This window comes from Canis lupus, chromosome 6 (assembly GCF_011100685.1).
Source record: "Canis lupus familiaris isolate Mischka breed German Shepherd chromosome 6, alternate assembly UU_Cfam_GSD_1.0, whole genome shotgun sequence".
NCBI classification, from domain to species: domain Eukaryota; kingdom Metazoa; phylum Chordata; class Mammalia; order Carnivora; family Canidae; genus Canis; species Canis lupus.
In genome coordinates, this window is record NC_049227.1 from 43,040,831 (window position 1) to 43,066,972 (window position 26,142).

A 26,142-nucleotide genomic window follows, 5' to 3' on the forward strand; every position below is an offset into this window, starting at 1 on the left:
TAGTCTTCCTCAGAGATGCTTTATTACATGGTTTCATCAGTCATCAGAGAATGGATCCTATGCCCATGCAAGGAGACAGGAACATCGCGTTGTACATGGCAGACTGTTCCCCTTTTAGCAATGCAGTCAGATGGGGCGGGTGATGAGTGGGTGCCTGGCTTCCCTGCCCGTGGGCAGGCTCTGAGATCCCAGTGGACAGAAATGAAAGCCTGACAAACTGGGAGGAAGGAATGTTCAGGAATCAGTGACCTCCATGTTCTGCAGCTGGCTTTCTAGGGGGACGTCTCTTGATGCCCCTTTCTTTTTGCTGCCCTCATGCTGCTTCTTCTGCTTCTTTGATGGCTCCTGGTCAATGGGTGCAGGCTTTACAAAGGGAATCAGTTCTTGGAGACCTGGAGGGAGAGAGCCAACTAAATAATCTATCGTTTCTCAGGAGTCAAAGCCCAAAGACTTCTGGGGAGAGTTCCATGAGACAATGATCCCTATGAACAAAAGGGCACCCATGATGGGAACTGGTTTCATTAATTCTTTTCTTCCACAGTCTGAATCTTAGCTGCACTTAAACAGGATGTCATACCTCTAGTGGCTACTTTCTCAACTTTGCCCCTGTAATGCCCAGCACCAGAAGACAGGGAAAGTTTTGGGGACTGTTTCTTTCTTTTCTTTTTTTTTTTTTTTTTTAAGATTTTATTTTTTTATTCATGAGAGACAGAGAGAAAGAGAGAGAGAGCAAGAGAGAGAGACAGAGACATAGGCAGAGGGAGAAGCAGGCTTCATGCAGGAAGCCCGATGTGGGACTCGATCCCAGAGTCCTGGGATTACGCCTTGACCCAAAGGCAGACGCTCAACCACTGAGCCACCCAAGTGTCCCTGGGGACTGTTTCTGAACAAAAAAAGTTTATATATTCTGAAAGGGGGCTCGATATTTAGAGGATTATGAAGACAGAAGAAGAGGAAGATGGGCTAGACAGGCAGTTTTACCTGGTGGCATGAATTCCTTTAATTTCTCAGGCACGACGATGCCCTTCTCCGTCTGGTAGTTCTCCAGGATGGCGCAGATGGTGCGAGTGGTGGCGCACATTGTAGCGTTGAGCATATGGACAAACTCCACCTGCAAAGACAGGGTCCCCAGAAGGAGCATGGAACTCAATCTGGTCTCACTCATGACCAGGAACCAACCACTCAGCCAGACTCCCCCAACTGTAACTATCCAAATCCAAAGCATTATTGATCTTTCTCTAGACTGACATTCTGTTTAGTATTTATTGCCTATTACACAATTCCAGGAAGATTCCTCATACCTCCATGAGAGACTAGTAATAAGTCCTAGCAAACGGAGGAGAGTTGGGCCCTTTGAGGGCAGGAGGAAACTTCCATGGTGGCCTCTCCTTTTAACCCCTTTCAAGTCCCTGACTTGGAAAAGATTAGGGCCTGAAAACTGGGTTTGAAGAGATAAACTTACAAACCCAGACCTTCTTGGGTGAGAGAGAAGATAGGGCCTTCAACTTGTCTTCTGTAGACAAATGGGGATTATTCTTTATCTGGAGTCAGAGAAAACAAAGCCTCAAAGAGAAGAGCTAGAATTACCTTGTAGAATAGAGCTAGATTCAGGTTTCTAGCTAAAAGGACTCAGTCCTAATGCAGTAGAAGTCATTTTCAGATTCCCTTTTTGGTCTAGACTGAGAAGTTCAGATTTTCCCATGATGCTGGGACATAATGTTCTCTAAGGACTGAGAAATAAGATGGACCTGTTCTACATGAGGCCCTATTTCCCATCTCCTGAGGGGTCACCTACCTTGTCCATCATCTTCTTGGTTTGCCCATATCGGATTCGGAGCCGGCGAGCCTGATAGTCTGTGCAGTTAGAACAGGACACTAACTCACGGAAGGCTCCTGAGCCCGGAAACCAGGCCTCCAGGTCAAGCTTCTTACTGGCAGCGTGATTCAAAGAACCTGTAAGGAAAAACCCCTAGAATTCATGAAGGAGGGATGGTATTTCAGAAGACTGACCTTAAAAAAAAAAAAAAAAAAAAAAAAGGAAGACTGACCTTTAGCAAACCTGAGGAATTCTTTAATTCTCATCCTATCCCCAGGAATGAAATCATGCCCAGATATTCTTATCACCAAATACTCCCAAGTGGCAAGAGTGTGATATTTTAATTAATGTGAACAATTAATTGGATTTGCAAGCTATTTCTTTGTGTGGCAGCTCACCCGGTGAGGGTAGTGTTCGTGGGACAAGGGAAAGGGAGTGGATACCTGAGACAATATTCACAATGTGGTAAGGGATCCCCAAAGACTGGTAGAAGTCTTCTGCGGTAGTAATCATCTCTTCGAACATCTCCCATGACTTGTTGTCATGTGGTGATGAGTAGACAAACTGTTCAATCTGCAGAGAGGGACCCAAGGAGACCGTGACAATGGGATGGGGCGAAAAAACTAAAGGGCTGAAATGGGAGATAGCCTTGCAGTGAAGACCTATTCCTACACCACTGGGAGTCAGGCAAGGCTGCCCACTCCCCGCCCGCCCCGGCCCAGAGATTGGTGCTGGACGCGGCTGCAAGAACAAAGCTCCACGGAGTTCCTACCACATACACGCCAGGTCCTATTCTAAGTACTTTATCCCACCAACTAGCTGAATCCTCACAGCAGGCCTAATGAGGCGGGAGCTATCATCCTCCTCTTTTTGTAGAGGAGGAAACTGAGTGCGGAGAGGTTAAGTAACTTGTTCAAGGTCACACAGCTAAGCGGCAGAACTGCCACTGGGACTCGGGCAGCCTGATTCAAGAGTTGTGCTCACAGCCATTCTAGCATGTGCTTCTCAGGTAGAAACAGAGGTAGGCGGCAAGAGGGAAGACGGAAACCAGAGTGGGTCTGAGCAACACAGAGCCTGCCTCTCCTCTAACCACCTAGGAGAGACTGAGAAGGGTCCTACTCCCCACCCCAACCTGACCACTCACCTTCTCAAACTGATGGACTCGAAAGATGCCGCGGGTGTCTCGGCCATGGGAGCCCACCTCCTGGCGAAAGCAAGTGGACAGACCGGCATACTTGATTGGCAAATCCTCCGGCCGGAGCCACTCGTCCCGGTGTAGAGCAGCAATGGGCTGCTCTGAGGTGGCAATCAGGTATTTCTCGTCATAGGAATTGTCATCAGACTTTTCACTGCCTTTGCCAATCACCTGTAGGAGGAGGGACCTCTACTAGTTAAGAGTGAGGGATGAGGACCTCAGCCAGAGCAAGAAAGCACAGGGAAGATTCCAGTGATGAGATGGGAAGAATTTCCTTTAATCTCTGCCTAGAAGCGAGCAGGGGATGCTAAAAAGACAAAGGAGGGAATGAGTCACTCCAAAAATGGGATCCCTACTAGGGATCAGAGAAATGCAAATTAATAGGAGATAAAATACTATAATAGTAGTTTTTTAGTTATCTAATAAATGAAGCATTTATAAATAATGTACAGTGGCCAATGATGGCAGTGCAATTAAACCTGAGCTGGTAGCAGTATAAATTAATCCACTCGGGATGCCTGAGTGGCTCAGTGGTTGAGTGTCTGCCTTCGGCTCAGGGCGTGATCCCAGAGTCCTGGGATTGAGTCCCATATTGGGCTTCCTATGGGGAGCCTGCTTCTCCCTCTGCCTATGTCTCTGCCTCTCTCTCTCTCTCTCTGTGTCTCTCATGAATAAATAAATAAAACCCTTAAAAAAAATTAATCCACTCAACAAATGTTTGTTAGGCATTTATTAAATGCCAAGTTTGCCAATGCTGGGCAAAAGGAGATAGTCTCTGCTTTCTTGGTGCTTATGAGTTAGTCTAGGGTTACACTCCTTGAAGAATCACTTTGGTGTTCAGCTAAAGAAAGTAACACAGAAGAAAAAAAGGTATAAACAGGACAAAGTTCACTGTAACATTACTTACTGATGGCAAAAAAAGAAGTCCCCTAAATATTTCAACAAGGGAAGAGTCGACTATCCTACATCCAGGCCAGGTAATATTATGTAACCATTTAAAAAATGTTGGTTATGAAGACTGTGAGGTAACACTGAAAAATGCTTCTGATATAATGCTGAGGCAATTTATACACATTGTGAGGGAAATACGAGAAAATGATATATATATATGAAAAAAAGCCCCCAAAGGGATATTAAAAATGACAACTATGAGGTAATGGAAAAGAAGATGATTTCCCCCATCATTTCCAAATTTTATCATGTGGTATTATTTTAATTTTTAAAAAAGGAGGGTAGAGGGGCACCTGGGTGGCTCAGTGCTTGAGTGTCTGCCTTCAGCTCAGGGCGTGATCCCAGAGTCCTGGGATCAAGTCCCAGTTGGGTTCCCTGCATGGAGCCTGCCTCTCCCTCTGCCTCTCCTCCTTCTCCCTATCTGCCTTTCTCTGTGTGTGTCTCTCATGAATAAATAAATAAAATAATAAAAAAAAAAAAAAAGAAGGGAGGAAACTTCCTCTGGGTCAGCATTTGGGGACCTAGAAGACTATGTTGCTACTTGACTGGGGGAATTTAGCCACTAGCCACATTTCAAGTGCTTAACAGCCACATATGGCTGGTGCTGTCAACTAGACAGTAGATACAGAACATTCCCATTACTGGGAATGTAGTAGAGAGTTCTACTGGACAGCACTGCTCCAGAGAAGTCACAAGCTGAGATTATTAGGCAAGAAGTGCCAGCCCAAACTCTCACTATGGGGACCTGTGATTCTTCCCATATATGGATCCAAGAAGTATCTGGAGAAGAGATGGAAAATGCAGGAAACATAGGAGGTACCTACTACCTAGTGTCTCTCTCATAATCCTCCATGAGAAACCAAGTTTCTCTCTGATGTTCCCTGCAGGGTATCTTTCTAAAGCTCTGTAAGTGATTATCCAGTCTTGGGGTTGAAATGAGGAAAACAAGAAAAGAAGGCAGATTTTGGCCGATACATGAACATTCCCTTCTTCACTAAAAGAAAAGGAAAGGACTCCTGGGTGGCTCAGTCAGTTAAGTGTCTGACTCTTGATTTTGGCTCTGATCATGATCTCAGGGTCATGGGATCCAACCCTGCATTGGTCTCCATGCTCAATGCAGAGTCTGCTTGAGATTCTCTCTCCCCTGCTGGCCCTCCCGTCACGCATTCTTGCTTGCTATAAATGAATGAATGAATGAATGAATGAATGAATGAATGAATGAAATCTTATAGAAAGAAAGGGAAGAAGAGAGGGAGAATACCAAGGTTAGACTAATGCTCAGGGTTTACAGAGTATTTTGCTTCCCACTGTATCTTAAATGAAAACATAACTAGAACTCATCAATAGGACTCCTTGGGAAGAAGTTCTATTAAAGGTGAGTCAGGTGAGCCCAAGAGCATTGTCTAACTCCTGCCAATAAGAGCCAAGTCACTCCCTTCTGACAGAATGGTCTTGAAGGGGAGAGACAAGTGAAGAGTGGACTATGCTGTTGAGGGGCAGCCATTAGCAGAGACACTCTAGAAATTCTGAGTGCTAGGTATAGACTGGGGGCACCACAGCTGGTGTTGGAACCAGCTCGTCAGAATGACCTGACTCTCAACGTGAATCCTCTGGCTCTCCCTAAGATAGTCTGTGGCTGAGAAAGAGCCACAAACTGGAAGCCACATCCATCCCAAGGAAAATATGTCTCGCTGTCTAGAAACTTCCAGTTTGGGGATAGGAGGAGGAGGATAGGGGAAGATCAGCCACTTCTATAATAGTCTTCCATCCAAGCACTCAAAAAGTATGCTTCTTTTCAAAGCCCCTGGTGTTAAAGTATGCTCAATTTAGGAAAGTCATGTAGATTATCTGGGAAAGTCAAAACAGGCTCTATGTCTACATTGTCCAGTATGGTAGCCACTAGCCTTATGTGGCTATTTAAGTCAGAATTAATAAAAATAAAAATTTTACTTCCTCAGTTGTACTAGCTATATTTTAAGTGCTTGGCAGCCATGATACAGAGTATTTCCATCACCGCAGGAAGTTCTACTGGGCAGCACTGCTCTGTGTCCTTGAAGTTAAACTTCATAACTTAAGTCAGTCTGCTGTGTTGCCCCAGGCTACTCACCTTATAAAGTTCTTCGTCAAACTGGCTGAGCTGTGCCACTTCCTGCATGACCTCCTTCCTCATGAAAAAGGGGGTATAAATAGGAGTGTAGCCCCGACTCCCCAAGGTGCGAAGGGCGTACTGGATGAGCGCCTGTTCCAGGAACACCAGGACACCCTAAAGGAGCAGAGACAAGCACTGTGTGATTGGGTTCTGTTGCCATCGTGTTCATCTGCTAAAATTTACACTCAGAGGCAACTGGGGATATGCAGGAGGCCAGCAAAGACTGTGAACCCCAACACCTGACTCAAGAGAGTCTTTCTTAATACTAATGTCCAGCGTATCATCTAGGCACACTGTAAGGAAAAGCAAAGTGAAGAAAAAAGGATTATGTGCCCAGGCTGCGTGGGAGAGCTTTTTTGCACTAGTTCTTAAAACACTGGGTTTCCGTATATGTTAGAGCATACTTATGTATACGTATATATGTACAGTATCTCCAAAATTATTTTCCCATGCCTTTCGGGAAGTCTCCTCTGAATTCATTTGCCCCTTGTCCCAACTGATCTGGGTTTGCTGCCTCTGCCTACCTGTGCTCACAGCTCTCACACCACAGCACTCATCACAGTGGGTCCTGATTCTTTGTTACTTGTCTGACTGTCCAATTACACTAAGGCAGACTGTTCCGATTCAGTCAGGACAACATATATTCATTATGGAGGGTCATGTAGTGGCTCTTGTTCTAGGGAATCCTGAGCAGCACTCTCCTGGCTAAGAGAAGTGCACCTAATTGCCAGTACGTTTGCAGTAGAAAGGCTGAAAACAAGTGGCGGATTTGTAGGCCTTTTTAAATAGGTTATGTTTTCCACACATATTTTTTTTAGTTCTTTCTTTATAATCCCATCGCCACAGGTTCCTGACTCTTACCTTCAGGAAGTAACCTCGACTTCCAGCCACCACAGCCCCTTTTTCACCTTCAAAGCCATCTACCATTACCACCAGGTCCACATGAGAGTACTTCTTCCTGACTGTACAATCGCCCCAGATTCTCTCTACTTTGTTGTCAGCATCCTAAGGAAACAAGACCAGGAGAGAAAGATGCATGATCCCTGAATTCCACAACCTCAGTTTTCCAAACCCCATTCCAAGAACAACCTAGAGCTTTGCAGAACTACTGGTTAACTCAAACACCAGGTTTTGGTCATTGCGTATACAGACTAAGGAAGGGCATTTGCTAGAGCATTTGTGCTCAAAAGAGAAATAATAATTTACAAATTCTTAGTAGTGATTCTAGCCATGGAACTGAAATCATGAATTTCTAAGAGATCTGTTGTATTCTCACTTTTTTTTTTTTTACCCTTTTAAATGACTCCCTGAAAATCTAGCAACAGGACCCCCCACCCCCCATCAGCATTGCCTGGGGTACAGAGGAGAATGTAGATTTTTTTTTTTTCCAGGCTCTCATTGGTCCTGGGGCCGTATGAGGGCGGGCTCAGGGCCCTGACCTCCCGAGTCTCCCACCCTAGCTTGCAATGAGTTTAATGCTCGTTCACCAGGGAATGAATGAAAGAGGCACAGATGGGCCCAGCCATGGCTGGGGTGTCAGGGAACAAAGGCAGGGCTCAGAGCAGCTTTGTGCCGGGGAAGCTCCCACTCAGCAGGAAACTTTTATCATGCAGATTTCCCTTCAACCTGCAGCTTCTCTGCAGGGTGTGGGTGAGGGGTGAGGTTGGTTTAGCAGATCCCTCCCACAGGACTCACTGCTACCACGGGCAACACGCAGTGGAGGACAGCAGCCGGATTTAGACGAGATTTCTGTGCCAGGAGTCTCCTCCTACCTGCCGTCTCTGCTACTTGCCAATCAGGCAACAATCTGACTCTTTCAATTCTCAATTGGTGGGCAGAGCGAATATACAAAGAGCCTGGTTCTGACACAAGGCCTATTATACAGAGAGTGCCAGCATTTCCCTGTCCTCCTCCCACCCTGCTCCCTCCCCAACAGAGAGGAGCACCGGCTAGGCAGCAGCCTGCTGTGGCACCCCACACCTACCTCATCATTGCTGATGGGCACTGAGGGATGCAGAAGGTTCCCGATCTCTCGGAGGTTCTCAAACCGCTCTGCTTCCAGCTTTATCCGCTCAGCATCACATTTTAGGATGGCTTCATCGATGAGGAGTCGGACTTTTTTAATTTGTGAGACTTTCAGGTTCTGTAGATGAACAGGCCAGGACTTAAGCAACAGCAAGCCGAGGACAGAGTAGGAATAAGACTCTGTTGTCCTAACCTTGTTGTGCTCTAATGACAACCCTTGTGATAGCATTTTTCAAATCAGTAATGAAGGCTTTCAAAGAACTGAGATTTCACACACACATACACCAGTACACAGTTTTGCCCTTACAAATGCATTGGCATTTTCTTCTGGGGTACCTAAGGCAGAGATGGATCAATTCTGGCCATTCTTTCATTCCTACATATCTCAGGGGTTTTAACCCTCTAGCTCTTTTAAGAGCTCTTTCCCTTAACTTGTACTTTTTGATTTCCTGATTTAGCACTCTTATGTACTACATTTAATTGTTCCCTAGGAAGATTATAAATTTATTAGGAGTAAGAGACCCTGTCTTAAGCTATTTTGGATTCCTTCCTTTTTTTTTTTTTGGATTTTATTTATTCATAGAGACAGAGAGAGAGAGAGAGTGAGAGAGAGGCAGAGACACAGGCAGAGGGAGAAGCAGGCACCATACAGAGAGCCTGATGTGGGACTCGATCCCGGGTCTCCAGGATCACACCCTGGGCTGCAGGCGGCGCTAAACTGCTGCGCCACGCCACCAGGGCTGCCCTTGGATTCCTTCCTGCAAGTGTTTCAAACTATGATTTCCTGGGGACAGGAGAGCCCTTAGCAAGTGGGGCTGGACAGCAACAGCACCCCCAACTCAGCCCTTCAGGCACAGCAACTTTGTTTTTGTGTATTTATGCTCTCACTGTGCTTTTGTGTTATAGGTTTTAAGAATGGGTTTGGTGACCAAAAAACTTGAAAATTATTTTTTCTAGGTTCACTGTTGTGAATATTTACTGAATTATAATAAATTGAAAAATTCCTTGACTTTGTGAAAACAGATTTCTATAAACCAAACATAGCTTGGCTCCTTTTATCTTTTCTTCCTACTTTTGACTTTTCCACTTCATCCGTCCCCGGCTACTCGATCTAATAAATACTCAAGTATGGAGTCCAACGAGGGTGGAGGGGGACATTTCCCCACTGCACACATTCAAGGATGCCACAATGCTGTGTGGCGCCAAGTGTCAGCACTCACTTGTCTAGGAACAGAGTTACGATGGAAGAACAGAAATCCAGCCTAGAAAAGGGAAGGATAACAACTTACAGCTAAAGTGTCTGCAGTGAGGTCATCAAGATTTAATGCATCTTCTGGAATGGACTCATCTCCCACTGGCTCTTTTTTCTGCAAGGGGAAACAAAACAATACTACTAAATAAAAGAAAATTTCTGACATAGTTTTATAAGTACACCCCAGATTAATATATAAACAAACCTCAGAACTTGCTATATATCTGAAGGCTACAACACGTGAGAGAAAAAAATTAGTAAATTGGAAGCAAGAAAGTTTCGAGTCCTTATCCTGCTACTTTCTAGCTTTTTTGATCCTGGACAGATCAATTAATCCAGCGAGGTCAGAAAGCTGACATCAATAGGAACGTAAGAAGAATGACTGCCCTGGACATAGAGTAGTTATGGGCACCAAGAATGTGTGAAAAGGTTCACACTACTGTCCAGCTCTGGGGCAAGTGCCTGGGTGTGAATTTATGAAACCTTGTCCACACACTAAGAACAATTCCAGCACTGAGGCTAACAGGAAAAAATGGATAGGATAATAGAATATTAGGACGCTAAGGAACACAAAAATTTTGAGGAAAAAAGTCACAATCTGGAACTAACTTTAGAGCAATCAATGCAACTTGGCAAAACCATAGAACATACCCAGGGCTAGATTTTCTCCTCTCTGGTTTCTCTTCTCCTTCTTTATGATATTTTGTCAAATCATTTCCAATCCTTGCCCAGAGCCGTGAAGAAGATAATTTTAAGAGTCAGATTCTTCCCAAATTAAAAGGAATTAAAGAAAATTATCAAAGGCTATAATAACAAGATATGTAAGACCTCAGCAAAACTTGCATAAAAACAAGTTGAGGAAGTTCAGGGTCTGCTTTGCAAGACTAAATCACGTGCAATGTCCTAAAGATTTTTTTTTAATTCCATACATTTAACAATAGGCAATTATATTTATACAACCTCATATACCACTGCACAAAGCTGAGTCTTATAAAGAACTAAATCTTCTGAGGGTAAAGCATAGAAATTCTTTAGATTTATTATACACTCTCATATACTAAAGTGAGAAGTCAGGATGCTAACCATAACAAACTTACATCCTTCAGTGACTCAAGCAAAATCATCTTTAAAAACTGCAAAAGTCTGAAAATCTCAGAATGAGTCTTGTTAAGAATAAGCAGAGACAACTGAGGTTGAAATAAATGGCCTAAATCTCAAGATTTTCCATTTAGTAGCCAAGAGAGCTGAGGCCCCTCTGTTATCTGATAATCCCTCAGGGCAGCAAATTCAAGTTCCTGAGTTCAAGTTCTGACTCTACAACTAATTTATGTGATTTTAGGCAAGACCCTTAATTTCCTAAGCCTATTCTCTTGCCCTTTTAATAAGGTTGACAAATGTACTGTCCATATTCCAGGTTTGCAGCAAAGATCAAAACCACTAAAATAGGGCAGCCTGGGTGGCTCAGTGGTTTAGCACGCCTTCAGCCGAGGGTGTGATCCTGGAGACCTGGGATTGAGTCCCACGTCGGCTCCCTGCATGGAGTCTGCTTCTCCCTCTGCCTATGTCTCTACCTCTCTCTCTCTGTGTGTGTGTGTGTGTGTCTCTCATGAATAAATAAATAAATAAAATCTTAAAAAAAAAAAAAAAAAACTACCGAAATGAGATGTAAGCAGAAGAGTTTTTAATACTTTCAACTGCTATACAAATGAAAGCACTGCTAAAATCATTCTAGTTAAATATTTTATTTATTATGACAAACACAGAGAGAGAGAGAGAGAGGCAGAGACACAGGCAGAGGGAGAAGCAGGCTCCATGCAGGGAGCCTGACATGGGACTCGATCCCGGGTCTCCAGGATCACGCCCTGGGCTGAAGGCCACCGGGCTGCCCCTAAAACCATTCTAATGCATAGTAAGGGAGTAACTTAGTAGACAGTAAGTTAACACTGGTTGTGGAGCTACAATGAAGGGATATAAGAACGCTATTGCAAATGAAAACACTCCCATCTTCTTGCTAGGAAAATGCTAGGCTGGCATTATCTATATATGTGCTCCAAAGAATATACAGGCAGGAGTGCACGCTGGAATTAACATAATTATGGGGACTTTGACATGCAAATATTAAGCATCTTGAGTCCCAAAGGAAGAAAACTGTATGATTATTGGTATCAATTTCCACAGCCAATCACAAGCTGAAAGTGTAACAAAATACCGTTAAAGAGAAGGATTCAGACTATCTGTGAAGTGTAAGGTACTAGAATCCGGAGGGAGTCTTTCTATTATACTCTTTACTGGTTCAGGTTCCAAAATTTTATGATTTTGTGGTTTAGTTTAGAGGTTTACAACTTAAAAATGAGACAGGTTTGAGGGAGCAGTTAATATGTTTTTTTAAAAAATGACTAAGGGGCTAAGAGGATGTTTTTGAAGAAAGATTAAAAGCATAAACTATTCTGGATACCAAAGCAAGGCCAAACTAAAACTTAATATTCTTCAAGCACAGGAAGGATTTTTTGGATGAAGGCCAGAAACTACTTGCCCTCCGCTGTTACTTGCAATTGCAGAATAACTACAATGTTCTAGGCATTGTGCCAGGTTCTCCACATTTAAAAAATTTCGTTCTCACAATTCTGTTCTATGGTTAACTGTTAGTATTGTCATTTCACAGATGAGAAAACTGAAGCTCAGAGGTTAACTTGACTAAAGTCACACAGCCAACAATCCAGGATTTGGACTCCTTATATGTGCTCTTTCCATTAAAGAGCATGACTACAGTGAGACAGAAATCTCAAGTCCGCCCTAAGAAAACCTTTCTGGCACTGTAGATTACACTTAAGGAGTAATTGGATAAGAAAAAAAAAAAGGAATAATTGAATAAGATTGCTGGTGGAATTTATATTTATTATAAAAACAAAACAGGCAACGAATGAGCAATGTGGCAAGAATCTTACCTGGCTACATACAGACTCTGTGCCCCCCAAACTTACATGTTGAAACCTAATCCCCAATGTGCTGGCGGTTGGAGGTGGGGTCTTTCAGAGGAGATGAAGTCATGAGGACAGAGCCTTCATAAATGGTATTAGTGCCCTTATAAGAGACTCCAGAGAGCTCCCTTCTACCACGTAAGGACACAATGAGAAGGCAGCTGTCTATGAACCAGGAAGTGGGTCTTCACCAACACGAAATCTGTCAGCGCCTTGATTTTGGACTTCTCAGTCTTCTGAATGGTGAGAAATAAACTGCTCTTGTTTATATGCCGCCCAGTCTATGGTATTCTGTTACAACAACCCCAAGGCACTAAGACTTATCCAAAGACAGAAGATGGACTCCCCGATCCCTGAAAGTACTTCTTAGTTCCCTTGCCCACTACCTTTCTTTTTAAAGATCTGCCCCTTTGGGAAGAAATTCAGTGTCTCACAGAATTAGTTACACACTAGGTCAGAAACTATGTGAGTATTAACTAAGAGTAAGATGAAATACCTCTGGCTCAAGCTCTCAAGGCTGTTACCTAGTTCTCTTACCTTCATTTTCTCTCCAATTGTCTTGCTGCATAGGTTCTTCAGCTTGTTCAAGTTGTCTGCCCGAAATCTGCCTGAAGAATAAACAATCCAAGAATATATCAAAGATACGCACATAATTAAGAACAACACCCGTTCCCCCATCACAGCTCAACAGTCAGAGCTAAAGGATCTCATGAAGTTGTGAAATCTTACAGCTTTAGAGTCCCAAATTTAGTTGGCAAATATTGGTGACAATGGGGTTCCCCCAGTATTTGGTGACAAGGGAAATTACCTTCTGGGACTGAATTTGGGAAGTATCATAACCTGGATGATGCCACAGTTGAGTAACACATCTGAGAAACCTGGGAAAAACTCAAGTAACTGTAACCTGCTCAATCGTCTTAAAATCCATTAACAAAACTGTGTGGTAAGCACTGGAACCTGGAGTGAGAGCAGGCCTGTTTCTAGTCCCATGAACTTGGTGGCTGCATCTCTCTGCCAGAAATGGTTAATGTTACTCCCTTTGCTCGACAGAAATCTCACCCGGCATCCTGGAGAATAGTAAGTTTCTTATGCTTTAGTTTCTTTGGAGGGAAGACGGTGCACTAATCAGCCTACATGGGTATTCTGGCCCAAACTAATATGTTGGTATTATGGTTCATTAACCTAAGTCTAATTAGCAAAAGTAGAACCTCTTGAATCCAAGCTTGAGCACCAACATGGTAAACAGCAAGTTTTTGACAGGTGTAATTGATAGAAATGAGACAGCTCCTAGGCAGCTGTTTTTCAAGGTTTTGCCAAACTTGAACTAAACATTAGTACAAAATCATCTACTTTCTCATTACACTGATTAGAGAGATGGGAACAGAAACATAGTCACCAGGGCCTGGAGAGGAGAGGGGAGAGAGAATGGACTCCAAAGGGACAGTAAGCGGGATCTCTGTGATGATGGAACAGTCCTGTCTTTTTTTTTTTTTTTTTAAAGATTTTATTTATTTATTCATGATAGACATAGAGAGAGTGGGGGGTGCAGAGACACAGACAGAGGGAGAAGCAGGCTCCATGCTAGGAGCCCGACATGGGACTCGATCCCGGGACTCCAGGATCATGCCCTGGGCTGAAGGCAGCACTAAACCACTGAGCCACCCAGGGATCCCGGAATAGTCCTGTCTTGAATGTGACAGTGCTTACACAAATCTACACATGGGATAAAGTTGCATAGAACTACACACACACACACACACACACACACACACACACGAGTGCATGTGAAACTGGTGAAATCTGAATAAGGTTTGTGAATTGTAGCAATGTCAATTTCTTGGCTTTGATACTGTACCAGTTGTGTTAGACGTCATCAGTGGGAGAAACTGAGTGAAGGGTACACTGGACCTCCTTGTACTATTTTTGCAACTTCCTGTGAATCTATAACTATTTTGAAATTAAAAGTTTTTAAAAACTTTATTTAGTCCCTTCTATTTGCAAGGTCTCGTGTTAAGGGCTGGGAATAAAAAAGAAAACATCATGCTAGGTGCTGAAAAGAAAACAATTAAAAAATAATATAACTGCTATTTCAATCAATGAATATAGCATATTCCTTCATTATCTTTAATTTCTTTCAGCAATGTTTTACAGTTTTCAGTGTAGGCACCTTGAATGTCATTTACTAAATGTATTCTAGGCATCAGATGCTTTTTGTTATTTGTATGTACAAATATCATTGATTCTGTATATTGTATACAGTGACCTTGCTAAATTTAAGTAGTTCAGTTCTGCATACACAATCAAGTCATCTGCAAATAATGACAGCTTTACTTCTATACCAATCATTTTTTTTTTACTGAGGTATAACTAATATACAACATTGTATTAGTTTCAGGTGTACAACATAATGATTTGATATTTGTATACAAGGCAAAATGATCACCACAGTAAATCTAATTACCATCGGTCATCACACTCTACTCCAATCTTTCTTTTTTTTTTTTTAAGTAGGCTCCACACCCAAAATGGGGCTCAAACTCACAGCCCTGAGATTGTGTCACATGCTCTACTGACTGAGCCGCCAGGAGCCCCTCCTTTTTTTTTTGCCTTATATCATACTGTCTAGAACCTCCAGCACAATGTAAATCAGAAGTGGTGGTAACAGATATACTTGTCTTGTTCCCAACTCAGGGGGAAAGCATTCAACATTCATCATTAAGAATGTTAGCTATAGGTTTTTTTGATAAATATCTATTATCAGATTAAGGTAGTTCCCTTCCATTCCTAGGTTCCTACATTTTATCATGAGCAATTGGAGCAACATGGGAAAAAAAATAAACTTCATCCCTATCTCACATCATATACCAAAATCAATGTGGAATGAATCATCCACCTAAATGTGATAGGCAAAGTAATAAAACTTCTAGAAAATATATTGGAAAATCTCTTCAGGAACTTGGGAATGAAAAGATTTCCTAAACAAACACAGGCAGCAAAAACTACAAAGAAGAGAGCAATAAATTAGACTTCATTAAAATTAATGAACTCTTTAATTAATTAAAGAGAACTATTTAATTAATTAATTAACTCTTTAAAAAGAGTCAGACTCTTTTTTTTTTTTTATATTTATTTATTTATGATAGACATAGAGAGAGAGAGAGGCAGAGACACAGGAGGAGGGAGAAGCAGGCCCATGCCGGGAGCTTGATGTGGGACTCAATCCCGGGACTCCAGGATCGCGCCCTGGGCCAAAGGCAGACACTGAACCGCTGAGCCACCCAGGGATCCTGAGTCAGACTCTTTTTAAAAAGAGATTTACTTATTTTAGTAAGAGAGAGAAAGAGAGCATGAGTGGGAGGAGGGGCAGAGGGAGAAGGAGAGAAATCTCAAGCAGACTCTCCACTGAGCTCAGAGCCCACCATGGGGCTTGATCCCAGGACCCTGGGATCATGACCTGAGCTGAAATCAAGAGTCAGATACTTGGGATCCCTGGGTGGCGCAGCGGTTTAGCGCCTGCCTTTGGCCCAGGGTGCAATCCTGGAGACCCGGGATCGAGTCCCACATTGGGCTCCTGGTGCATGGAGCCTGCTTCTCCCTCTCCCTGTGTCTCTGCCTCTCTCTCTCTCTCTCTCTGTGTGACTATCATAAATAAATAAAAATTAAAAAAAAAAAAGTCAGGTACTTAACCGACTGAGCCACCCAGGCACCCCTAAAATTAATCATTTCTGTTCATTAAAAGACTGAAAGAGTAAGAAGCAAGTCACAGACTGGGAGAAAATATGTGCAATATAAATATCTGACAAGGTCTTATATCCAGAAGGGATAAAGAATACCTACAAATAAATAAGAAAAAGACAGGTAATCAAATAAAAACTGGTCAACATTCTTGAACAGACACTTCTCAAAATAGGCTATCCAAATACTAACAGGGATATGAACAGGTGCTCAATACCTTTACTCACCAGGATAATGCAAATTAAGACCACAAAGAGATACCACTACATATCCACCAGAATGGCTAAAATTGAATAGACTGCCAATATTTAGGACAAGGCTGTAGAAAAACTAGAACTCTTATTTTGCTGGTGAGAGTGTTGATTGCCATTAACTACTTAGGGTAACTATCTGGTAATACCTACTAAATCTAAACATGTATCTATCTACTTTATGATCCAGCAACTCCACCCATATATACCTAACAGAAATGAGTGCCTCCATATACCAAGACACACAAAGCAATATTCATAGCACTTTATTCATAATACCCTCAAATTGGTAACAATCAGAATGTCCATCAATAGAATTGATTGGTACATTTACATAATGGATAATTGGTATATTTACATAATGGAGTACTACATAGCAATGAAAATGAACCAGCCACGAAGCCACATGAAGATAGAATAATTTTATAGACATAATTCTGAGGGAAAGAATCCACATACAAAAATATCTACATAAGTCCATTTACATTAAGTTTAACATCAAGCAAAATTAATTTATGGTGACAGAGGGCAGAACACTGTTATTTTTGGAAGGGGCATGAGAGAGCATGCTGGGGTGCTGTAAATGTCTTCTTTGATCTTGACCTGGGTGGTGGTTAGATACATATACAGCTTTATAAAACCCATTAAGCTGCACATGAAAATCTGTACATTTTACTGAATACATCTCCATAAAAAATAAGTTTAAAAAGGTTGTATCTAAAAGCAGTATAGGGGCACCTGGTGGCTCGGTTGGTTAAGCATCTGCCTTCGGCTCAGGTCATGATCCCACATCAGGCTCCCTGCTCAGGGGGGAAACTGCTTCTCTTCCCTCTGCCACTCCCCCTGCTTGTATTCTCGCTTGTGCTCTCTCTCTCTGTCAAATAAATAAATAAATAATCTTAAAAAAAATAAAAGTAGTATAAATGTCACAACAAGATATATAATACGTGGAGAACACTCAACAAATGAGGTAGTGCTATGGGAGCAGAGTTAATTTCGCGAGGAGGCTGATGGGAATGGGGGCAGCAGCCTGATAAGGAATATCTAAGAAGAGGCAACAATCATGGACATGTGAAAGAGCAAACATGTAACATAACAAGTCTAGAACAAAGAGTGGAGGACAAATGTGGGAGAGTGACAGAAGGTGAGGCTAGGAAGACATGCAGGGCTTTGTAAACTGTCTTAACTAATTTGTATTTTTATGCTTTAGGGCTACACTGTCTGATATGGTAGCCACTAGGTAGGAAGCTATTGAGCATTTGAAACATGGAAGGGGAGGGGGAGAGGGAGAAGCTGACAAGCAGACACCCCACTGAGCAGGGAGCCCAACTTAGGACTCGATCCCAGGACACTGGGATCATGACTTGACCTAAAGTCAGAAGTCAGACACTTAACCAACTGAGCCACCCAGGGGCTCTCAGACAGCACTGCTTTAAGGTAAGAATATCAACTGCAAGACTTAAACCTGTAAAATGATTAGATTTGTATTCCAAAAAAAAAAAAAAAAATCACATGTCCTGGATGTGGCCTTGCGCTAGATGAGATCTCAGTAAAACTGAAGGCAGTGAGAAAGTGCTCGAAATGAGGACCCGGCTTAAGGAGTGTGCAATAAGGCAGTAAAGAAAATTTTCATTCACAATAGCACAGGCTAGATAGAATTCCTGTAACTACCAGATTTCAAGATACGTTGAAATCTAGCAGCTTTAAAAAAAGAAAAAAATCTAGCAGCTTTGTAAATAGTTGAGACAAATGCTTATTATATACCCAAATGTGCCCTTGCTATATTACTCTGAACTAAAAAGAAGAATCACAGTTTGAATCCTTGGAGTTAGAAGAGTTGTGGTAAACTTCAATGTGATACTACGACTCCAAGTTATAGGAGATGTCTGTGTTCCACACAGAGCCCTAGTGGCATGTTGCATGTCTATAGGTAGACAAATAGATATATGTGTGAAGCCTGCTCTGTCCTGTCAGGGAACATATGAGTTTTTGTTTTTTTTTCTTTTTATTTTTTTAAGATTTTATTTATTTATTCATGAGAGACATAGAGACAGAGAGAGGCAGAAACACAGGCAGAGGGAGAAGCAGGCTCCATGCAGGGAGCCTGATGTGGGACTCGATCCTGGGTCTCCAGGATCACACCCTAGGCCGAAGGCGGCATTAAACTGCTGAGCCACCCAGGCTGCCCAACATATGCGGCTCCGCGTTACACGTCCTTGTTGCAGCCAATGACAGAAGAACCTTGATATAAGATAAGATCTGTCAATGTCCAACAGGGGCAGCCCAGGACTTGGGAAAAAAAATCATTAATTCCTTTTGGCTGCAAAGAGAATATTGGGAAGGGACATTAGGTAGAAAAGAATCAAATCAACAAATGTGTTGAAAAGAACCTACATAAACTGTTTTTCATACAGAAGGCCAAAGTGCCCCCAGTACAGAAGATACTCGTGAATTCACTAAACCTTTGTCAAGCCCTTACCAAGCACCAGGTAGATACTGGGATGTTATTTATATACCCCCTGTATGTGTACGTATACCCTTGCTATTGGGACATACAGGCGAATAAAACACAAACCTGTCCCCAAAGAACTCCTCCTCTCACCACAAATCCACTCATTAAGCAAGCAACAAAACTTCCTGTGGATGTGTACATCTTACACAAGAGACTAACACATTCAAAGTCATTTAACAGCTGTACACAAAATCAAATACTTCTGACTTCCAATTCAGTAAAAGTGTCCAGTCTGGTTTTTTTTCCTTCCTTTAATTTAATTCCATTGCAACTCAAAAATTCAGATTGAGATTTAGGTGGTGGGATCTCATGGTCAAACAAATAACACATCTGAATGATTGAGACTACAGAATCAGCAGAAAACAGAAGTTAAACAAATACCCTCTATCCACCCAATACTCTGATAAATTTAGGAAAACCAATTTTCCTAATAAAACTGCACCGCACTCTTGGACAGCGAGGGCCTTTGCAGCGTGCTGTCATAAAACCTGGCTCCCAGTTGCTTACAGACCTATTGCATCAGACAAAAAAATGAATCACGTGTGCTTGACAGCTTCCGGCCAGTCAGTGACTACCCCGGGTCAACTCAGGCAGAAGCTGATAGGCGGTTCTGTGGTTTTATTTAGCTTCATGAAAGATGCCCGGATCAGTCCCAGGTTCTAGACCAACTCTGATAACGTCTTTTCAGGAAAACTTGCACAAATCACAATTAAACGGGATCCATGGTTACAAGGTTGTTCTCGCCCACCGCACTCCTCTCCCCGTATCTAGTCTCCTACGGAAAAGGCCTCCATCCATTCGTAAAGGTACGCCTGCAGGTCACAGGGATGACCTTCCCCAAAGCTCCCGGTTTTAGCCAGGGGCGGCTTCCGAAGTCCCCAAATACTTGCAATGTGGGTGGACCGAACTATTAGGCGGCAGATGCGAGTCGGTGTCAGGCTGGAGCCTTCGGTCCTATCAGATTAGAGGCGGACCGCTCGGGGGCCTCGCTGAAGACAGGAAGGGACGCAAGGGGCCCAGAGGGGAGTGTTAGGAGCCCCCCCCCCCGCCCCGTTCTTCTGGCTACTCGGGCGGCCCTGGCCGGACGGCCCCGGTGCGCACGCGCCCCGCTCCTCCGCGACACCACAGCCCGGCGCCGGCGCGCCAGGAGGGAAGAGATGGGACGGCCGGGCCGCACGCCGCCCTCTAGGGCCCAGCGAGGGCCTGGGCGTCACCGCCGCGGGGCAGGCCGCCGGGGAGGGCGCGGGGGTAGGCCGCCGGGGAGGGCTGGGAGCGGTCGGGAGAGGCAGCGTGGACTGCGCCCGGGCTACCCCGCGCTTCCCGGTACTTACAGCGTCGCCACTCGCCGTCCGCCCTCACCAGCTGGTCCACGAGCCCCGGGTCCTTGAAGCGCTTCTCCTGCGTCTCTCGGATGAGGGCTGGGTCGCCTCCTTTATCCACCCGAAACAAATCCAGATCCAGCACCATGTTTCCTTGCCGCAGCCAACGCTGAGGGACGTGAGGAACGGAGCCCGGCACCGGCGGCCGCCGCACTGCGCCGGCGCTGACACGCCCTCCGCGCGCAGGCGCGGCCCGAGCAGCCCGAGCGCGCGGGCGCCCCCTCTCGGCCCGAAGCAGCGGCGCGGGGGGCGGCCCGCGGGGCCCGGGTGCGCGCGGCCCGCCGGGCGGCTGGGCCTGGTCCCGGGCTCGTGCGTCCTCCCCAGGGCCGCGCTCTGTGCGATCTCAGACTGTCCGGTAAAAGCGAGTGCCTGTCAGCATGGTCTCCGGCTTGGAAGCTAGAGCTTCCGATGGATGCCAGTCTTTGTCTTAACAGACGCGGTTCCTAAGGCTAGGCACTGTCCTTGAACCTCTGTTCCCTTCTCCATCTTCTTGTGGACAAGAATGACTACGGGCCTTAGTCCCTGGGTTACCTCAATTCGAGATTCCTGCTCTCCTGCCTTACAGCTAGAATACCTTTCTTAGCCTGATGATTGAGCAAATCAGATCGTCCTATTTCCAACCTTTAGAATCGCAGGATTGGAAAAGTGAGATTGAAATATTTTAGAGAGAGACATGAGATTTTTCCAAGGGCCTAGCAGATTTGAAGGCAGTATGAGGTATGGAAGTCACATCTAGGGTCTATTTAAAACTCCTTGAACAAAGATTTTACCATATTTTCATTTTATAATGTTTAGGGCTTTACAGTGGAATATTATGGTTGCATTTTGGAGCCAAGGTTATCAAAAAGTACTGCTGATAAGGAGATTATTTGGAGGATTAGGGAATAGATGATCTGTCCACCCCATCCTTCTAATTTACTGAGACTTTAGAGCCCCACCCCTAGTGCCCCACAGCTGGCTGTGCTAAGACCTTCTTGACCTTACAGCACTTGTATGGGTTCCTGTGATGAGGATATGGCATTGCTATCCCTGCTCCACAACAAGGAGTTACCAAGCCAACTTAGATGTAGTAGGGCGCTAAGGACAGTGGTAGAAGCTGACAGGTAGAGCACTGGAGGGAGGCTTGGGAAAGGGGGTTGTCTGGGTTTGCCTCCCTAGGTTCACTTTGCTTGGGATGCTAGATTTAAAACCAGTGGAAAGGACAGCTGCAGTCTCTGAAGAAAACATGCAAGAAAACTGTCTTCATAGTGTAAGGTTCCCCACAATCTTCTGAGGGCAAGGTCTGATAGGGGCTGACTGCTTCCATGTCAATGAAGGCACTGCCAAAGTGTGTAGTTTGCTAAGTTTCAGGACAGTGATGGGTGTTCCTGAGGCTACACTGGGGCCCAGGCCTAGGAGAGGAGGTTCACTGGGCCAATCCTATAAGGAGGTCATCAGTATAATTGGAAGGATGACCTTAAAATTCTGGCGGCTCCAAACTTTCTTAGGAATCAGAATGCCTGGGTGGCTCAGCGCTTGGGGGTCTGCCTTCAGCTCAGGGCCAGGATGGGATGGAGTCCCACATCGGGCTCCCTGCATGGAGCCTGCTTCACCCTTTGTCTATGCCTCTGCCTCTCTGTGTCTCTCATAAATTAAAAAGAAAAAAAAATTCCTTAGGAATTTTTGCCATTGGTCCGATCATTATATTATAGCCATCTTCTTTTAAAATGCTCATGTTACCTGATTAATAAACTAGCATAATAGCATACTTCATTCATCAGCTTAAAAATCATAAGATTTTTTAGAGCTGGAGGTGAATGTTAGCTAGCTACTAGACCAATAATTCTTTTATTTTTTTTAGACCAATAATTCTTAATCTTTTTTTTTTTCTTTTTAAATTTTTTTTTTTTTTTTTTTTTTTTACGATTGTTACAGAGAGAGAGAGAGGCAGAGACACAGGCAGAGGGAGAAGCAGGCTCCATGCCCCGGGAGCCCGACATGGGATTCGATCCCGGGTCTCCATGGTTGCGCCCTGGGCCAAAGGCAGGCGCCAAACTGCTGCGCCACCCAGGGATCCCTAATTCTTAATCTTTTCATCACCTTGTCCCTCATGTTTTAAAATGTTTGTCTAACAAACGTATTACAAAATTCATTTTCCTTTCTTACTAATCAGATAGTAATTAGAATTTCTGATCTACAGAAAATAAAGTATTACTACACAATGTTACTTTTTGCTAACACAAAAGCAAATCAACATAATACTTTAGTGATGGAGTGATGATGTGAAACCCTACCATTTTTGGATGTGTGGTTTCTATTAGGTTTTATTACTGAGAATAGCTATATGTGCTACATCTGAGGACTCGGGCTCGAAGGTTCAAGGAAAACAACTAGGCCAACCCCTTTATCTTCTGTACAAGAACACTGAGGCCCAGGGAAATTAAGCAATAGAGCCAAAACCTGAATACTGGTAAGACACTAAGATAGTCTCATGTTTGGGCTTGTCTGTTAGCATTCCTTAAGCAGAAAACAGAGGCTTGAGGAACTTGCTAGAAAATGTGGCTTAATTGAACACCAATAAAAAAAATAAATTTATAAATAAATAAGTAAATAAATAAATAGAAAAGAAAGAAGAAAGAAAGAAAGAAAGAAAGAAGAGAAAGAAAGAAAGAAAGAAAAAAGAAAAGAAAAGAAAAGGAAAGGAAAGGAAAGGAAAGGAAAGGAAAGGAAAGGAAAGGAAAGAAAGAGCGGCTTTTTCTCATAGGGCAGAGACTAGTTTTTGTATTTTTATTTCCACAGGACCTAGCATAGTGTCTTACACGTGGTAGGTGCTTATTATATCCTTATTGGGTGAGTGGGTTGCAGGGAATAGGCTGAGAGGTTAGAAGTTTGTTACAGGTTCAGGGAGTAGAGTCCTAGCTGCGATATTGCCTTGGGAGTCTGGGGTAGCTATTGGGCAGACTGAGGAGAATGGGTAGCTGTAGGGAGGGAGCAAGAAGTGAGGGAGCACCCAGCCACAGACGCCATCCTCAGATTTTACCAGTGCACATGCTTGGCAGTGTAGGAGGGCTCTCCTAGGCCTTGTTTTAGCACCTCTTTGCATTCCACTTTCTGTCTTGAGTCTAAGGGAGGATTTCTCAGTGTTGGACAAGCAAGCCCTATCCTCTCATTCCCAACTAGAAACCTTCAGTGACTACCTGTTGCCCTTGGGAGAACATCTCAACACAGCTTGCAAAGCCTTCCATGATCTGCCCTCTACCAAATTCTCTAAAATCTTCCCCTTATCTCTTGGCATTCCCTTCTCACATTCCCCATGCTGAGCTACTTGTAGCTCTCCTTTCTTGTCTCTGAGCCTTTATACAAACTGCTTCTACCTGGAACTCCCCTTCCCTCCTCTGATACTCCAAATGGGCTAATTCCTCCATCCTAGGGGAAGCTTTCTCTGATACACTATTCACCCCTCTCCCTGATTGGTGCAGCACCCCCCCCCCCCTTCTAGGTTCCTACAGCCCAGTAGCATTTATCATACTGGTACAGAAGAAACTGACAACCCAACTTCCAGCTTGAGGCTGCCCACTCCCTTCTATCAGAGAGACACAATAACAAAAGAAGTTAATGTTGCTGTCCTTGGACAATGAAGGAGGAAACCATCTAAAAATAACATGGGCAGGGAAAGCTGCCAGGATCTGGGGCGACTTTGATCCTTACTCTCTCTCTGTTAGAATTGGAATGAGGTGTCCATTCTCCTACCACACTGTATGGTTTGGGGCATTACGTTTTATGTGGGATTGTTAACTTCACTGATACGGAGTTAGTTTATATTCCAAATTCTCCTTGAATAGCTCTTACACTAGCCATGATTTTTTTAAAAGATTTTATTTATCTATTCATAAGAGACAGAGACCCAGGCAGAGGAAGAAGCACGCTCCTCACAGGGAGCCCGATGCAGGACTCAATCCTAGGACCCCGAGATCACGACCTGAGCCAAAGGCAGATGCTCAACCACTGAGCCATCCAGGTGCCCCTAGCCATGAACTTTTATATATGCAGCCTTACATGAGTTTCTTTTTTTTTTTTTTTTTAAAGATTTTATTTATTTATTCATGAGAGACACACAGAGAGAGAGGCAGAGAGAGAAGCAGGCTCCATGCAGGGAGCCCGATGTGGGACTTGATTCCAGGTCTCCAGGATCACTCCCTGGGCCAAAGGCAGGCACTTAACCACTGAGCCACCCAGGCGTCCCTTACATGAGTTTCTTTGTCTCTTCAACAGGCATTGTAGCTCTGTGGTTTTCTTTCTTTTTTTTTGTGGTTTTCAATTAATTGTCTTCTTTAAGGTTTAGACCAAGACATTAGTATCTTCTTGCCTGTTCAGCTGACAGTGTATTTCACTTCTTTGTCAGTGATTGGGAAATCTTTAAAATAATTCACATATCCCACCTCCCATCCCAACCAATTTCTTTTCTTTTAAGATTTTATTTTTAAGTAATCTCTACACCCAACATGGGGCTCAAACTCAAAACCCTAAGATCAGAGCTGCATTCTCCATTGTTTGAGCCAGCCAGGTGCCCCTCCCGCAGTTTCTTTCTTTCTTTCTTTCTTTTTTTTCAAGATTTTATTCATTTATTCATGAGAGACACACACAGAGAGAGAGAGAGGCAGAGACAGAAGCAGGCTCCATGCAAGGATCCCGATGTGGGACTTGATCCCGGGACTACAGTATCACGCTTTGGGCCAAAGGCAGACGTCAAACTGCTGAGCCACCCAGGGATCCCCTCTCCCGCAGTTTCAAGCTTAGTCATGTCTGTTGTTTGTTTGTGACATTGGGACACTGTACAGTATATGGTTGAATCCATGTAAATTAACTATGGTACTCCCATGTCAGTGTTTCTTCACTATTGTGTCCGCAGTGGGTGAGCCAGGGTAAGTTTCACAGTGGGGTGATTTTGAAGGCTGGGTAGGGGTCAGTCGGGTGAAAAGGAAGGGGAGGGGCAAAGGCAGAGGCAGAGGCCGACACAGGGAGGCATGAAAGAGCTTATAAGTGAAGGATAGTCAAGTTGCTGGGACAGCAGGGTGTCTGACTTGCTCAGTAGAGCATGCAGCCGTTGATCTCAGGGTTGCAAGTTTTGAGCCCTACACTGGGCGTGGAGATTACTTAAAATCTTAAAAAAAGAAAAAAAAATCTTAAAAAAAGAAAAAACAACTTTAAAAAAATGTGGGTAGAGTAGAAGCAATTGTGGATAGAGAGGGGCAGGTATGCTATTAGGGACCTTCCATGCCACAGTACTCTGTTGGAGATGCAGTTTCTTAATCTATTACAATGAGGATAGTACCTGTCTCTAGTTTGGACCTTATACATAAGCAGGGGTGATATGTAAATATTAAGCCATCAGTACAACCAGGTACAACTCAGTCTGAGGGAAGCAACCAGCTGAGGGAAATCTTTTTATGGGGTTAAATGCTCTCAACTAGAGTGAAGGAAAAGTACTAATGCAGGAAAAGCCAGCTACCCCTGGAAATAATGGTAGGTCCCGATATCCCCTAGGATTTTCTCCACATCTCGTCTCTAAGAGTCCACCTCAGGCCCAAAGAATAGAATTTTACTTGTCTTTGTAGATACATTGTTATGTGGCTGGCCTCAGTGCCACCCCAGAGGAAACTAAACTGGAAAGGAAGGGAGGGAAGATGCTAAGTGATTTATATGAACTCTTTGATCCTCACCCAATTTGGGGAAGTGAGGCATCATTAGATGCATTTTATTACCTGGAAACAGGCTTTGCTTGTTGGCTGATCCCTCAACAGATGGTGAGAGGCTTTCTAGTCTAGGTCCCTTTTGCTCTGAAGCATGCTCTTTTCTCGGTTACTCTGGAGTTCCAAAATCCTCCTCACCTTCAGCTAAAGCTTCAATATCACTTCCATTT

The 26,142-nt window shown here is 43.8% G+C and overlaps 1 protein-coding gene and 1 long non-coding RNA gene across 2 annotated transcripts in view; one reads left to right on the forward strand and one right to left on the reverse strand.

Moving 5' to 3' along the window:
• Positions 1-20,412, reverse strand: SARS1 (seryl-tRNA synthetase 1). Its single transcript, XM_038541099.1, has 11 exons — positions 20,196-20,412; positions 12,904-12,974; positions 9,426-9,503; positions 8,096-8,254; positions 6,973-7,116; positions 6,070-6,225; positions 2,961-3,182; positions 2,260-2,389; positions 1,796-1,953; positions 982-1,111; positions 1-392 (listed from the first exon to the last, which is right to left on the reverse strand). The coding sequence occupies exons 1-11, from the start codon at positions 20,329-20,331 to the stop codon at positions 235-237; spliced, it is 1,542 nt and encodes a 513-aa protein (XP_038397027.1). The 5' UTR covers positions 20,332-20,412; the 3' UTR covers positions 1-234.
• Positions 19,438-26,142, forward strand: part of LOC119872241 — a 9,783-nt gene continuing 3,078 nt past the window's right edge. The window contains exon 1 of the long non-coding RNA XR_005361046.1: positions 19,438-19,670. This is a non-coding gene — a long non-coding RNA (uncharacterized LOC119872241). The remainder of the gene's footprint in view (positions 19,671-26,142) is intronic.

Excerpts from the sequence above, each read along its gene's own strand:
- SARS1 (XM_038541099.1), bottom strand. The coding sequence starts at position 20,331 with ATGGTGCTGGATCTGGATTTGTTTCGGGTGGATAAAGGAGGCGACCCA. Across the intron at positions 9,504-12,903 it reads CAATTGGAGAGAAAATGAAG|AAAAAAGAGCCAGTGGGAGA; the intron begins GTAAGAGAACTA and ends TTCCCCTTGCAG. Across the intron at positions 1,112-1,795 it reads CCAAGAAGATGATGGACAAG|GTGGAGTTTGTCCATATGCT; the intron begins GTAGGTGACCCC and ends CTGTCTTTGCAG.